Below are 13,364 nucleotides of genomic sequence, written 5' to 3'. Positions count from 1 at the left end.
CCGGAGCTAGCACCGGGGTCTTACGTGCTTCGAGGCCCTCCCGGCCTGGGCACTCCGATGGCCCCGGGCCACCTCTCCCCCGGCCCCAGTCCATGGCCTGGGCTCCAGCCTGCCACCTGCCTGGTGGCCACGGTCACATAACATTTTATTCTGGGTCCTTGTGGTAAGACCACACATCCTGTCCGTGTTCGGCATCTGTAGATGTGGATCGTGTCTCCTGGCCCGTGTCTGTGAGTTCTTTCCCCTGCGTCTGTCCCTCCTCTGTGGCCAGAAGGTCAGTGCCCGCCCCTGGCTGGCCACCTCTTTGCCTCCCCAGCTGGAGTCCCCGCTGCCTCCCCAGCTCTGAACCCGGCTTTGTCACTCACTAGCAGTGTCCTTGGCATGTTATTGAAGTTGCTGTAACCACGGTGACCGCCCCCCACCTCGCCCCCCAGGCCTCTCCTCTGGGTGCAACTGCTTGCCTCTGGGTGCAAAGGTCTGGTGACCAGCCCACCTCCGCCACCCACAGGGCTCCCCTCACCACCCAGCCCCTGCAATTCCCCATGCCCCGCATGGGGTCCCTGCCACTGAGGGTGATCTGAGGAGGGCAGGTTCCGTCTGTTTCCCTCCTCTCCTCCTCTCCCTCTGCCTCCACCCCCCAGGGCTGTCTGCGCACACAATCCCAGCCGTTTCTTCCCTGGGGCCCTCTTCACTTGCTCCAGGAGAGGAAGCTCACCAGACAGAGACTATGATGTTGCAGGGTCTTTTATTAAAACCAGGTGAGTCACTCCATTCGCTGAGAAAAGGCACACTTATGTTCCAGATCCACGTCGCCTCCCTCGGGCTGGGGGGTGGCTGGCCCACTCTGTCCAGACCTCTTTTTCATTACAGATGGACACTGGGGGGCAGTGATGGATCAGAGCGTTCTTATGGCCGGGCCTTGGTTTATGGCTTGGATTTGGGATCAGAGGGGAGGGTGAAGGTGTGGTTGAGTTTGAGGAGGTTGGAGGGATTGGGCTGGAGTTTAGGAGAGAGGAGAAGTGTGACCAGAACTCTGTGGGCCACAGTGAGCAAAGGGCCACACTCCTCCCGGCCCCCGGGGCGGTGACCCTCCACAAGGGGCCCAGGGCCCAGGCCCCAGGCCCGCGAAGCCACCCTGCACAGCCTCTCCCGCCCACTTCTCATCAACAAAGCGGACACTCAGAAGCAAAGTCTACACGGCTACAGGAGATCAGACCCGCCCGCCCCTGGGGCCCCGGGGCCCACGTGGGTGGGGGCGACAGCGTCCAGGGGCTTAGCCCTGGAACCCCAGCTCCTTGTACTTGGCGGCGATGTCATTCCGGAACAGCTCCAGGGCCTTTTTCATGGCCGCCTCGGTGTCGGCGTGGAAGTCCCCGGAATGCTTGCTCTGCAGGACCTGGATGATGGCATCTGAGATGAACTGCAGCGGGGAGGAGAGGGGTGTGGGTCACAGGAGCCAGACGGGAATCAGGCTGAGCGCCCCCTTCTCTTTATTCCACGCCCATTTATGAAGCGCTTACGCTTACTACACACCAGGCGTGCGTCCGAGGGCTGTCCGTGGATTCGTTCCTCCGCCCCCTACCACCCTGTAAGACAGGTGCCCCGGGGAGCCAGGCCCACCTCGGTACGGGCTCCAGGTCACGTAGCCAGGTGGGCCGGCTCACCTGCCACCCTCCTCAGCTAGTGCTGGGGATGCGGGGGCCCGGGGCACTGCCTCCGCGCTGGCAGCCAGAGGGAAGGGAAATGCTCCTATTCCATGGTTTTACCCAGGATTTTGCAGCCAGAAAATCTAGGAAAAAACTGTTTCCATCCACGTATGTTTAATTTTTGCATTCAGTGGCTTAGTGTGGTTATTGCTCCAAGTAGCCTGTGTGGGCGCTGGTGGGGGTGGGGGGCAGAGCATCCTATTTTCTATACCAAACACAGAGCCGGTGCTCAGAATTATTGGTGGAGGGGGAAGGAGGGAGGTCGAGGAAGGGCCACTGCTCGCCCTCAGGACCCATCCTGTCCCGTATCAACCTCACGTCCCACGTGCGCTCAGACACCTACAGCGTCATTCCCAGGAACATCTACAGCACCGCTGCTTTAGCCACTGAAAGATCTCAGCGCCATAAAATGCCACTGGGCCTTTTTGACATTTAGTCAAGACTTGATGCCAACCACAGCCCTGGCCGGTGGACCAAGCGGTATCAGGTTACAGAGGCCCAGACGGGAATGTAGCCAGATCACATAGCAAGTGGACGGCAGGGCTGGAATTTGCACCCAGGGGGTTGTAGACAAACGGCCGCCAGAGCCAGGGACGGACGCAGGGACCGCACCTCGGTTGGCTTTTCCCATTTTCTCACCCCGAGCACAAGTGACCACAGGCAGGTGGCGGGGGGCACATGTTGACAGAGACCTCAAGAGGCACAAATGGCAACACCCAGTAAACACGGTTCTGCCCAGAAATAGGGACGGCGGGGCGCCCGGGGGGCGCAGTGGGTTAAGCGTCAGATTCTTGGTTTCGGCCCAGGTCATGATCTCAGGTTGGTTGTGAGATCGAGCCCCGCATCAGGCTTCACACTGGGCATGGAGCCTGCTTAAGATCCTCTCCCTCTGCCCCTGCCCCTCCTCCCGGCCCTCATGCTCTCTCTTTCGCTCTCAAAAAATAAGAAAGAAAGAAAGAAAGAAAGAAAGAAAGAAAGAAAGAAAGAAAGAAAGAAAGAAAGAAAGAAAGAAAGAAAGAAAGAAAGAAAGAAGAAAGAAAGAAAGAAAAAGGAAGAGACAGGGACAGCTCCACAAACACCTGCCTTTGGGCACCGATCTGGACACGTGCGTAAGCTCACCCTTCAGGTCATAAATGTCACACAACAGAGAGGGGGTTCGGGCTACCGTGACGTAAACCCTGCCCTGGAGACCGTGGGATACCCAGGTTCCAGGCCCTGCTCTGTTGTGACCCCTATGTGTGACTTCACCCTAAAACAGCGGCTCAGGCGACCCCATCGGGTCTCCCCACTCAGACCCTAGTGGCCCTGGGGCAGAGCCACTAACATCTAGGAGAGTGTGGGCCAGGCCAGCCGGACAATTGAGAAAAGTTGCCCTTGGCACCCAGCGCCCTCTGTGGTCCCCTCCGTCCCAGCTGGGGAGCAGCAGTCCCTTTGCAGAGCACGGGAGGAGGTCTCACAGCGGGGTGGGGGGACCCCGGGGCTCCGCTTCAGATTTTGCAGGGTTTGCAGTGAATTAAACTTGTTTGAAGTAGACCTGGGTTCTTGTCCCTGGGCCGGCGAGGTGACCTTGAGTCATCGTTTTCTCTCTCTGAACCTGCTTCCCGGTCCCCCTAGAGGCTCATTCAGGCTGTACAGTGAGGCCACCACATGCCACTGGGGTTCAGAAATGGGAGAGAGGGGGTCTGCCCCCGAGGAGCTCATGCCCCAGCCCAGAGACAGCTGGGGAGATGCAGAAATTACAGTACAGCCGGGCAGGTGCCGTGGCAGGGGTGAGGCGGGGCGGGGGGGGGGGGTGCTGGTGGATGGAGCAGCTGATGGCCACATGGAGGGGAGGTGGCCCCGGGGGATGGACAGGGCTCTGCTGCCAAGAGGAGACAGGGAGGGCAGGGGCCGCAGCGTGCGCGGCATCTCCAAGGCAGGACCCGCTCCTCACGTGTGTGAGGCTGAACGGATGGGCGGGCAGGGCCGACTGGGTGTGATCTGTGAGGCAGCTGTGATTTGTGGGGTGCATGGGGGGAGGCTGAGGGCCTGAAGACATGGGTGGAGGCGGTTGAGAGACGTGGTGCCACAGGGGTGAAGAGCCGGAGTTCCCAGGGCCCGCAGCTCAGACCACAGCTCAGACCGTAGCCACCGGCTACTTAGCTGTGTGACCTCGGGCCTGCTCCTTAACCTCTCCGAGCCTCCAGTTTCCAAATCTGTGCAGTGGGTATGAGAAGGACACCTGCCTGGCGCGGGGTCTGCTAATTCCTGCCCCATGTCCGTCTTCTCCCTCTGCCTGGGTAACAGAACACCAGCTGTACCTGCAGCGGCGAGAGGCCTACCATCCCCGGTTCCCGTGCAGACCGATGTGGTCTTACAACTGACTTCTGGCCAGTGAGACGTAAACAAAACTGTTGGATGGAATTTCTGTGACTCCCTAAAAGAGAGCTTTCCTCTCTTCTTCCTGCTTCCTGTTTGGAGTATAGCGCGGATGGCTGGAGCTCTCGCAGCCACGTTGGACCAGGAGTCAACTTTGGGGATTCACGCCGACATCGGCAGCAGGGAAAGAGCCTGCCCCCGGGTGGCTGTGGGGCCCCCAAGCCAGCTCTGGACTCCCTACTTCTGAACTTCCTTTGTGGCAGAGAAGAAGGCGCCCTGGATGCAGTGCCTCATCTGGGGGAGGCTGTGGGAATTCCACGCAGCCATCCAGGTGAAGGCTTCCCCGGCCCCTCCTCATGGTAGCGATGACCACGATCTTGATCCTCCTCCCTGCACCAGCCTGGCTACTGCTCCCACCTCCAGGGATTGCTCCTATCCCCCTGAGGCCCTCTCCACCACTCCCTGACCCCAGTGCTTCCTCTTGTCACACCCCTCCCCCTACTGGCTGTAGAGGCAAGACCTGCAGCTCAGACTCTCCCCTGCCCACCAACTCCCCCCGTCCACCAGCCACCCCTACCCCAGGATGGAGCCCCAGCAATTGTCCTGCCACTTCCCGTGGCACAGGGGCTAGAAGCAGAGGGTCGGCCCCTGGTTTGAATCCTGGGAGTGTGCCACAGACAAGCTATCACCCCTCCCTGTGCCTCAGTTTACTCATCTGCCCAATGGGTACAAGAATGGTACCTTCCCGCAGGGGGCAGGGAAGGGGTGCACCCCTGCTTCCTCTGAATAACATCCTGATTTGGGGGAGAAATGGGTTTAGTCTCTGTGACCCCCGGAGGAAGACAAAGCAGGCGACAGCTCCCCTTTACAGATAAGGGAACAGGGGGTACAAAGAGGAAGCACAGCGGTCACCCATGCATCAGCGGCCCAGCTGGAACGCAGGCCCAAATCACACCCCTTTCAAGGCTCCTCCTTCCTCTTGCCCGCCCTGCCCGCCCCTGCCCTGCCTCCCACCTCCAGGTACTTGACAGGGATCTTGTGCTTGGTGGCATGTGACTGGGCCAGGGGCTTCAGCTCGGCCTCGTGATGCCCCTTCTTCTTAAGGATGCCCCCCAGGGCGGTGAGCACGGTGTTGCCATGCTTCTTCAGGTCCTCGGAGCCCTTCATCTCATCCTCTGTCTTCAGGTGCTTGAACTTGTCGAACTTATCCAGGGTCTCGGGGTGGTTCTTAAAGAGCCTGTGGGCACAGGGAGATCTGCAGTCAGACACTGCAGTGTCTGGGACACCCCACTGGGACGCGCAGTAGGGTCTGGAGGTGGCCAGGCACCAGTTCCAGCCAGGGCCCCCCTACTTCCCAGCTGGGTGGTCTTGGGTGCGTCCCCCACCTCTGTGCTTCAGCTTTCTCATCTGAGCACACAGATGACTGGTGCCCCACCCGTAGTGGTGATTACGTGAGCGCGAGAAGGCCGAGCGCATGCGGCGGAGGGGCTCCCCGTTACCATCTTCCCCATCCTCATCGTCTGCTACTGCGCCAGGCGAGGAGGGAGGACGTGGTGGCCTGGCTCCCTGGCTTCACCCCAATCTCCTCCAAGTTGTTTGGAGGGCAAGTGACCAACTGGCATCACGGTTAGAGGTGGGGGGCTGGGAGGGGCACCGGGGCTGGAGGACCCTGGATCTGATGGTACCCCCTGTGCACTGGGCCCTGCACCTGCAGGCTGTGCACCTGCATCTCCCATTTTACAGATGAGCACACAGAGGCTCAGAGGGGATAAATCATAACTCGACATTACAGGGCGGGTGTGAGGCAGGGCCAAGGCCTGAGTGACCCAAAAAGTAGACCCAGCGGGGGGCCATCCCTGCGGCTTCCTGCCTTGGGATCATCCTTTGGTTGCCTGAATACTTCCAGCTACAGGAGGCTCACTACCACTCCAGATTAGCTCTCAGGCTCAGAAAGCACTTGCTTGTTTTGCGGTTGGACCCCCTCCCCACTGCGTCCCTTCTGGGCTCCCACAGTAAGATGGTGAGGCCCCTGGGGTGGGGCAGGGGAGGGAGCCACCTGCCCCGGAGCCAGTGAGTTGGCCGCAGACGGACTCTGCCCGTGAACCTGAGCATCCACCTGAACCTTGGACCTGCGTTTCCTGCTGTGGAAAGGTGGGTGTTGGCTGAAGGGAGTCCTACCTGCCGCCTGGGCAGGGGTGGTTCTCCCCATTTCACCTGTTGGCGAGAGGCCTACAGAGGTAGGTGACATGCCCAGGGTCACCCGGCTGGCCGGTGGTGGCAAGGCCTGCTGCAGGGGCTGGATGGTTCTACAGCTCACACCCAAGGTGGTGTGTCACAGCCTGAAGTGTTGGCAGGGGTGACACTACCTGCTCGGCTTTCCCGCCCCCGGCTTCAGGCCCTGGGAAAGTTTGTCCTGTATAACTTCCCGCCGAGGCCTGCAGCCCTGCCGCTGACACGCTCCTGTTTGTGACCACATCCGACGGCACACACCCGTATTCACGGGCACACGCCCAGACACACACAGGCGTGCACAGGGTAGCACCAGCAGGGAGCACATCCTTCCCCCAGGAGCCAATCCCTCCTGCTTCCCCAGATCGCCCAGGGCTGTCCTCGCCCTGCCCCGCGTCACCACATCACCAGCCCCAGCCCCGCCAAGCCTTGTGCACTGACAGCTCCTCTCCGGCAGTTTTCACCCAAGGGTCCCTGAGCTCCACTTATTATCTGGTGACAATGATCCTCAACCCCCTGCCTGACAGACACGAGACCCAGTACCCGCAGGTGAAGGCCAGATGTCAGGACACTGGAGAGAGCCTGTCGGGGGCAGGAAAGGCCCCAGGACCTGGCACCCAAGGCAGCCAGGGGATCACAGATATCCTGGGGGGCTCCCAGAGGTGATGGAGAAAGAACACGGGGCTGAGATTTGTGGAAGCTGAGGCCCAGTCCCTGCTGCCTCTAATGTGCTGTGTGACGCTGAAGAAGTCACTCAACTTCTCTGGCTCAGGGCTCACCCGTCTATAAACCAAAAGGGTCGGTCTAGCTGATATCTCAGCCTCCAAATCCTCAGGCTTGACCCCTGCCTCACCTTCCCCACCAGTGAGCCAGCAAAAGGAGCCCAGATTTACTTTGAACAGTGCGGGAAAATCGGGCTAGTCAGCACCCCCAGACCATTCTGGAGCCTCCCTCCCCTGGCCCATGGTCCTGCCGCCGGGAGCCCCGGGCAGCCACACAAGGCCACACCTGGGTTTACCTGCAAATGGACAGAGGAAACCCCTCACCCCACAGAGAAGGGTGGACAGATTTTCTCTACTGGTTCAGAAGCCCCGTGTTGTCACCTCCAGTCCCACATCCACCCACCTCGCTTGTCACAGGCCCAGGAGGCCCCCTCCCAGCCATCCTCTGAATGGAGGCCCCATCGGACACCCACACGGCAGACTGAGGACTGGGACCTGCTCCGAGGACTACTTCTCTGCTCCAGACCCAAGAACCGGACTGAGGAGGGGGCCCCCTCTGGTGTGGCAGGAGCGGGGGTAGGGGACCAGTGGAGTGCGGGGCTCCCAAGCGGGCGTGTGATAGGCCAGGGTCCGAGCTGCCTGGATTTGAATTCCAGCTGTGCGACCGTGGGCAAGTCACTCAACCTCTCTGTTCAGGGTGGTGATCATAACATCTACCCCATAAGGCACTTGTGAGGCTTTAAGTGAGTGAAGATGCATGAAGCACCCAACACAGGGCCAGGTGGGGTGCACGTGTCCATACTCGCTGTCCTCACCCCTCCTTCTTGTCGCCACCACCGTGATCACTGCCACGGCCCCCACCGTCACCAATATCATCACCATCACCATCATCGCCATCAGGATCAGGGATTTGGGGTCCTGCTGCAGCCGCCCCTGGCTGGCAGTGACCCTCAGGCCCTGTTTCCTCTCTGTAACAAGAGAAGTACTGGCTACCAGCAGTGATTTTCAAACATTTCGTGGCCTCAAAATTCTTGGCCTAAATGCAAAAATATAAGAGAAGGAAAGGCAGGAGCACACCCAGAAGCCCCCTCGGTCCGGGGCCCCTGCCCGGCTCCTGCAGCCAGGCTCTCCAAGCGACCCTCGGGCCTTTTCGTTCCAGCCCTTTGTGATCATGTACTTGCAGCGAAGCCCTCGGTGTTTTATTAGCAGGCTCAGTGGAGCAGATTTGTTGTCTTTTACAGTCAGACGTGGAGGACAATGACCTTGCCAAGGTCGCTGAGGAAGCCCAGGCTCAGGGCTGGAACAGAACCAAGAGGCTAGCTCTCACAGAGGCACGTGCAGCCCCGGGAATTAGCATCCCCTCCCCGCCCTCCACACAGAGGGGGGCCCTCCTGCCCGACCCCACACCCAGCGGGCGGGACCGGTTGGCATGATCTCCGGTCTCTGCACATCCCACAGCCTAGGACACAGCAGGGCACTGAGCTTTCTGAGACCTTCCAGGGCCCTAGAGTCTCAGGCATCACGTCTCATCCCTGGCCCCTGGCCCCTGGCAGGTCTTCTTGATCCACCCTGGGCCAGGAGGGAATGTTTCCCCTGATGACATAATACTCCAAGTCTCCTTCAAGTCACTGCCCTGGGGGGCTGGTGGCCCCCAGATCACCTTGGAGAGACTTGCACTTGGCAAACTGGTCCCCAACCCCAACAACCCTGCCTCTTCTCCAAAAGCAAGGGAGGAGCATGGGCTCAGGGAATGCCAGGACCTGAGAGCAGAGAGGGACCTCAGAGACCCTGGCAGACAACCAAGAGGCAAACAGGACCAGGAGAGGAGGAGTGACTTGTCCAAGGTCACACAGTAAATGTGGCTGCAGAGCAGATGTCAATTTGGGGGGTACTTTTGTCTCCCCAAACAGGACCTGTTGCAGCCCCTGCAGCCTGCTATCAGAGGACAGGTGGAGAAAGGCATAAGGGGACACCCCAATTATGCCACCACCCTTCCCCAACGTTTCTAGCGTGGCCACCCAGGGCTCGGACTTCGGGTCACAGAGCTTATGGGCCTGGCCATTCTCCCTGGATGGGGGAGTGGGAACGGAAGCGCGAGGGAGACTGGAAAGACACCTGAGTGGGAGAGGAAAATCTGGCTGACAAAGGAGAAGGTCCCCTTGCTCCCAGCTGCAGAAATGTTGATTTACGTCCAGTTACATGGTTGACTCGTGTTGCCCAGAGCACGAGAGAAGGGACCAGAGAGGGGTCTCACACCATCTGGGGTGGCGGGCAGTGGGAAAAGAAAGTCCCACAGTCCATCCTTTATGGACAAAGCTTGGGATTTTGTTTTCTTTTGCGTATTCTGGAACCCCTTGCTATAGCAGTCAAGCCGTGCTTGGAGGCCACACCACTCAGAGCTCTCGAATTCAACCTTCCTCAACATTTGGGGTCACGAAATGGGCCTCTGTCTTCTGTTTTCTAATTATCGTACTGTGAAGATCCGTAGTCTGGCTCCACCCATAACAATTATTACCACCTTCTAGAACCTGTTATATTCCAGGAACAGTGCCAAGCCCTTCACGTGCATTATCTTATTCCATTCTCACTTCCACTCGAAAATGTAGATATTAGCATCCCCCCCTACCCCGCCGCCATTGTAGAGGAGAGGCTGTTAGACTCAGAGGTTGTGCACCATCCCAAAGGTCACACAACTGCTCAGTGGCAGAGCCAGTTCTTGAGCTGCAGGTCTCATCTAGAAGACCATGTCTTAGCCTTGACAGCTTACAGACCTTACAGGACTTGTGACTCAGGGGAGGTCCTGCCCCGCTCAGGTCCTTTATGTCCTCATCCATTAAGTGACACAGCTGGACGAGACGCCTCGGGGCCCTTGCTCATTCTGTCTACAATTCTAGGATTCCTCTTGGTGGGCACAAGGCACCCAGGGTTTGAGCACCAGTCTTCTCTTGCTGCTGACACAGGCATGAGCTGGATCCCTTTTCCTTTCTCCCTTCCCGGACTCAAGTCCCTGACTCTTACAAAGCAAAGGGGAACCAAGTGGGGGCTTTAATAAATTCAACTGATGCAGCCAACTGGTCAACCCCACACAAATGTTCCACCTTACAGGCTCACACCTTTGATCTTTGAGGGGTGGGTGACAGAGGCAATGGGATCTCTTCCTTTTACCTGATGAGGACCTCCTGCCCATGGCCCGCCAGGTCAGTCTCCACCTTCCCCCAGATGTTCAGCACCAACTGCCATTCCCCGTCGCTGAGCCCCATGGTACAGGCTGAAGAAGACAAAAAGAGCAAGTCCGGGCTGACTCGGCGTCCTGGCTTTGACAGCTGGGGTTTGAGATCGCCTGGCCCCAAAGGGATTTTATACTTTCCCTGAAGCTTGACACAGATCACTTGACGGCTCGCTCACTCTCTCTCTCTCTTTCTCTCCTCCTCCCTTCTTTTCATGTGGGGTCTAATCTTTTCCTTTCTGTAGCTCTCACATGGAAGCTATTTTGGGGCAGGTGCCATTGTGGGGTGGTAGGACAACTCAGGCCACAGGGGCGTGGGGGTGTTTGTGTATGTGGCAAGAGCAGGGAGGAGGCTGGGCCACTGTCTGGAGTCTCCGAGGCCAGCAGAAAGGGCACCATCAAAGCCAAAGCCAGCAGCCTGAAACTCAACTCCCCCCGTTGTCAGCCATCCCAGGAGGAGCTGTCATGTTTTCAAGCTCAGGCAGCAGCACGCTGGCTGGTCCTGGGGCTGGCCTGGCCCTGAGAGTCTCCTTGTCCACAGCCCGCCCACTTTGCCAGACTGCCCCTCACCCAGGCAGAGGCGGAGGGCAGGAGCCAAGGTGGTACCCCTTATAGCTGGTTGAAGCCCAGGCAAACCCACAGCTCCGTGGAGTCTGAATTTTCCCACTGTACCCAGAAAACTCCTGGCTTAGTGGCCTTCACAGCCTTACTCAGCTATTTCCTTCTGAGAAGCTTTGCTTGACATCCCCCCCTGAGGCACAATTAATTTCTTCCGCCTTCCATTTACATGTAGGTACTCCTGCTGTGCTGCTCCCTTCGTTGGGCCATGTTTCCATGCTGGCTCCATCCATCCATCCATCCATCCATCCATCCATCCACTCTCTCACCCATTCATCCATCATCTGCCCATCAATCCATTCATCCATCCAACACATAGTTAGGGAGTATCTACTGTGTGATGGAAACTGCTACATGCCAAGGAAAACAAAACTAAATGAACACATTCTTATGTTCAAGAAACTCATAATCTCTTGGGGAGACAAAAGGAACAAGCTTATAGTACAGTTGATTTAGTGCTATGATCAAGGTACACAGGCCCTTCTTTTCATCAACACAGAATTTTACAGTTTACCAAGTGCCTCCTTGGGTGGGGTTACATCTAATTTTCACGAAGGCCTTGCAAAGTAATGAGTATCATCACTCCATTTTATAGCTGAGGACACTGAGGTTCAGAAAGAATAAGCAGGTGTCCTGGTTGTCCTGAGTCTATACTGGACTCGTCAGTTATGAGTACCCCACATATACAGCTCTTTCTAAAGGCATCTGCTCTGCTCTAGTCTCTCCATGACCATGTGGGTCATGTTCTTTCCCCATGCTCCTGTCAGTCACAGGTGACCGGACCAGGGCTGGCATGTAACCTGAGGTAGCCAATGGCAGGGCTGTGTCCATCTGTCTGTGTCTGTTAGTTACATCAATCAGATCCCTTCCCCAAACATGAAGGGGGCATTTGGCAAGAATTGTCTAGGTGGTAGGAAGTGTGGCATCGAAGATAGTCCATTTCATGGCCAACACTGAGTAAGAACCCCAAACTTAGAGCTCTTTGGTATAATCTAGGGGTTCAGAAGTCACTCAGTTCTCTGTCAAGTCTGGCCCAATTCCCATTTGGGGATCACCATGAGCTGCTACTTCCTGTATGACCCCTCATGCCTCCTTTCAGTGAGCCTTGTCTATGTCTTTATTGTATCAGCTCGTTCCCAACCAGAGGCTCAGGGCTGCTTCTCAGGCGCCCCTCCCAGACCCTGTGCTCCAGGAGTCCCACTCGAGGCTCGTGTTAACCCAGGGATGTGGAGCCCATCCACCGTTCACAGTGGAAGGTGTAGAGGGACAATGAGTAGCTAAAAACGCCAAGGGATGGAGAAGGAATTGGGGCGGGGGTGGGGGGTGGCTATCCTATGTCTATTCAATCAGCTGCCCAGTACTAACGGCTTACTCCATGCCAGGCCCAGGAACAAGAGAAAAGGCAACTCCAGGAAGGTCTGCCGGGGGCTCAGACCTTCAGCCACCGCCGCCCCTCCTCTCGGTCACTCGCTGCAGGCCGAGCCCCACAGGGCAGGGCGGCGTGGTGCCCCACCTGGCTGTAAGGGCACTGTGCCCGCTGCCCAGGGCTGGTGAGCAGTGGGGCTGGGACCCAATCTGAAGCCACAGCTCTGCCATCCCCAGCCTCTGAGCTGTCTGGGGACAGCCTGAGCATTTAAAAGCTCATCAAATCATTACTGATGCTAAAGTGTTGAATACTTAGCTGTCACCCCTTGGCAGGCGCCCCCATTAACTGGCGTGCTCATGGAAACCTGTGGCTTTGAAGTCGATGGACCTTTTAAGTTTTACCATTTAAGCTAAGAGGAAGGAGCCGACATCTGTTTGTACTTACACATCTCTACAACAGAACGGGCATTACCTAACGGTTGCCATGGCTACCTGGAGTCGCCAGCTTTGTTTGGGGGCTATAATTATCCCTGCGACAGCCTTCAAATGGCCGGGGCAGAGAAGCGGGAGATGCACGAACTACAAAAACCTCCAGCAGCCTTATCCTCACGTGTGGCACGCGCGCACACACACAGAGGTGGGCTAGTTCAACACTCCGTGGGGCGAAACTGGGTCCCTCCAAGTCGGACGAACCCCGTCCTCTTTCCCTTCTCATGTCACAGGATCCTTTGAATGCAAAAATCCCAGACACGTAGGATCAGTCTCGAGTCTTCAAATTCTGGAGTCTTGAGATCCCAGGGTTAAAGTTCTGAGTCACCAAAGTCTCCCAACTTTGGCCACTTTGGAAACGGGCTCCAGACTCCAGACTCACAGAAAGGCAGGGGTTAGAGAAGTGTAGGAGGATAGGGCTGTCCCGTCTTGAAGCTAACAGGGGACTCTGACGGCAGCTTGTCCAAGAAGATCCCCGGTCCATGTGGGAATTTCCCCTACCGATCATCACCCAGCAACTGCTTGAATACTCCTAGGAGTACTGAGCTCACCACCTAACACTTGAAAGTGTCTTCTTGGGATCCCTGGGTGGCGCAGCGGTTTGGCACCTGCCTTTGGCCCAGGGCGCGATCCTGGAGACTCGGGATCGAA

At 57.6% G+C, this 13,364-nt stretch overlaps 1 protein-coding gene across 1 annotated transcript; it reads right to left on the bottom strand.

Annotated features, from left to right (window-relative positions):
- Positions 1-728: 728 nt before the first annotated feature.
- On the bottom strand, positions 729-10,401 carry MB (myoglobin). The gene is made up of 3 exons (XM_077914703.1): positions 10,181-10,401; positions 5,079-5,301; positions 729-1,420 (listed from the first exon to the last, which is right to left on the bottom strand). The coding sequence occupies exons 1-3, from the start codon at positions 10,273-10,275 to the stop codon at positions 1,274-1,276; spliced, it is 465 nt and encodes a 154-aa protein (XP_077770829.1). The 5' UTR covers positions 10,276-10,401; the 3' UTR covers positions 729-1,273.
- Positions 10,402-13,364: the final 2,963 nt, after the last annotated feature.

This window comes from Canis aureus, chromosome 11, assembly GCF_053574225.1.
Source record: "Canis aureus isolate CA01 chromosome 11, VMU_Caureus_v.1.0, whole genome shotgun sequence".
In the NCBI taxonomy this organism is placed as follows: domain Eukaryota; kingdom Metazoa; phylum Chordata; class Mammalia; order Carnivora; family Canidae; genus Canis; species Canis aureus.
Note: the sequence above shows the minus strand (reverse complement) of the source record. Positions and strands in the feature narration are given on the sequence as shown.

Excerpts from the sequence above, each read along its gene's own strand:
- MB (XM_077914703.1), bottom strand. The coding sequence starts at position 10,275 with ATGGGGCTCAGCGACGGGGAATGGCAGTTGGTGCTGAACATCTGGGGG. Across the intron at positions 5,302-10,180 it reads GGGCAGGAGGTCCTCATCAG|GCTCTTTAAGAACCACCCCG; the intron begins GTAAAAGGAAGA and ends CTGTGCCCACAG. Across the intron at positions 1,421-5,078 it reads TCCCTGTCAAGTACCTGGAG|TTCATCTCAGATGCCATCAT; the intron begins GTGGGAGGCAGG and ends TCCCCGCTGCAG.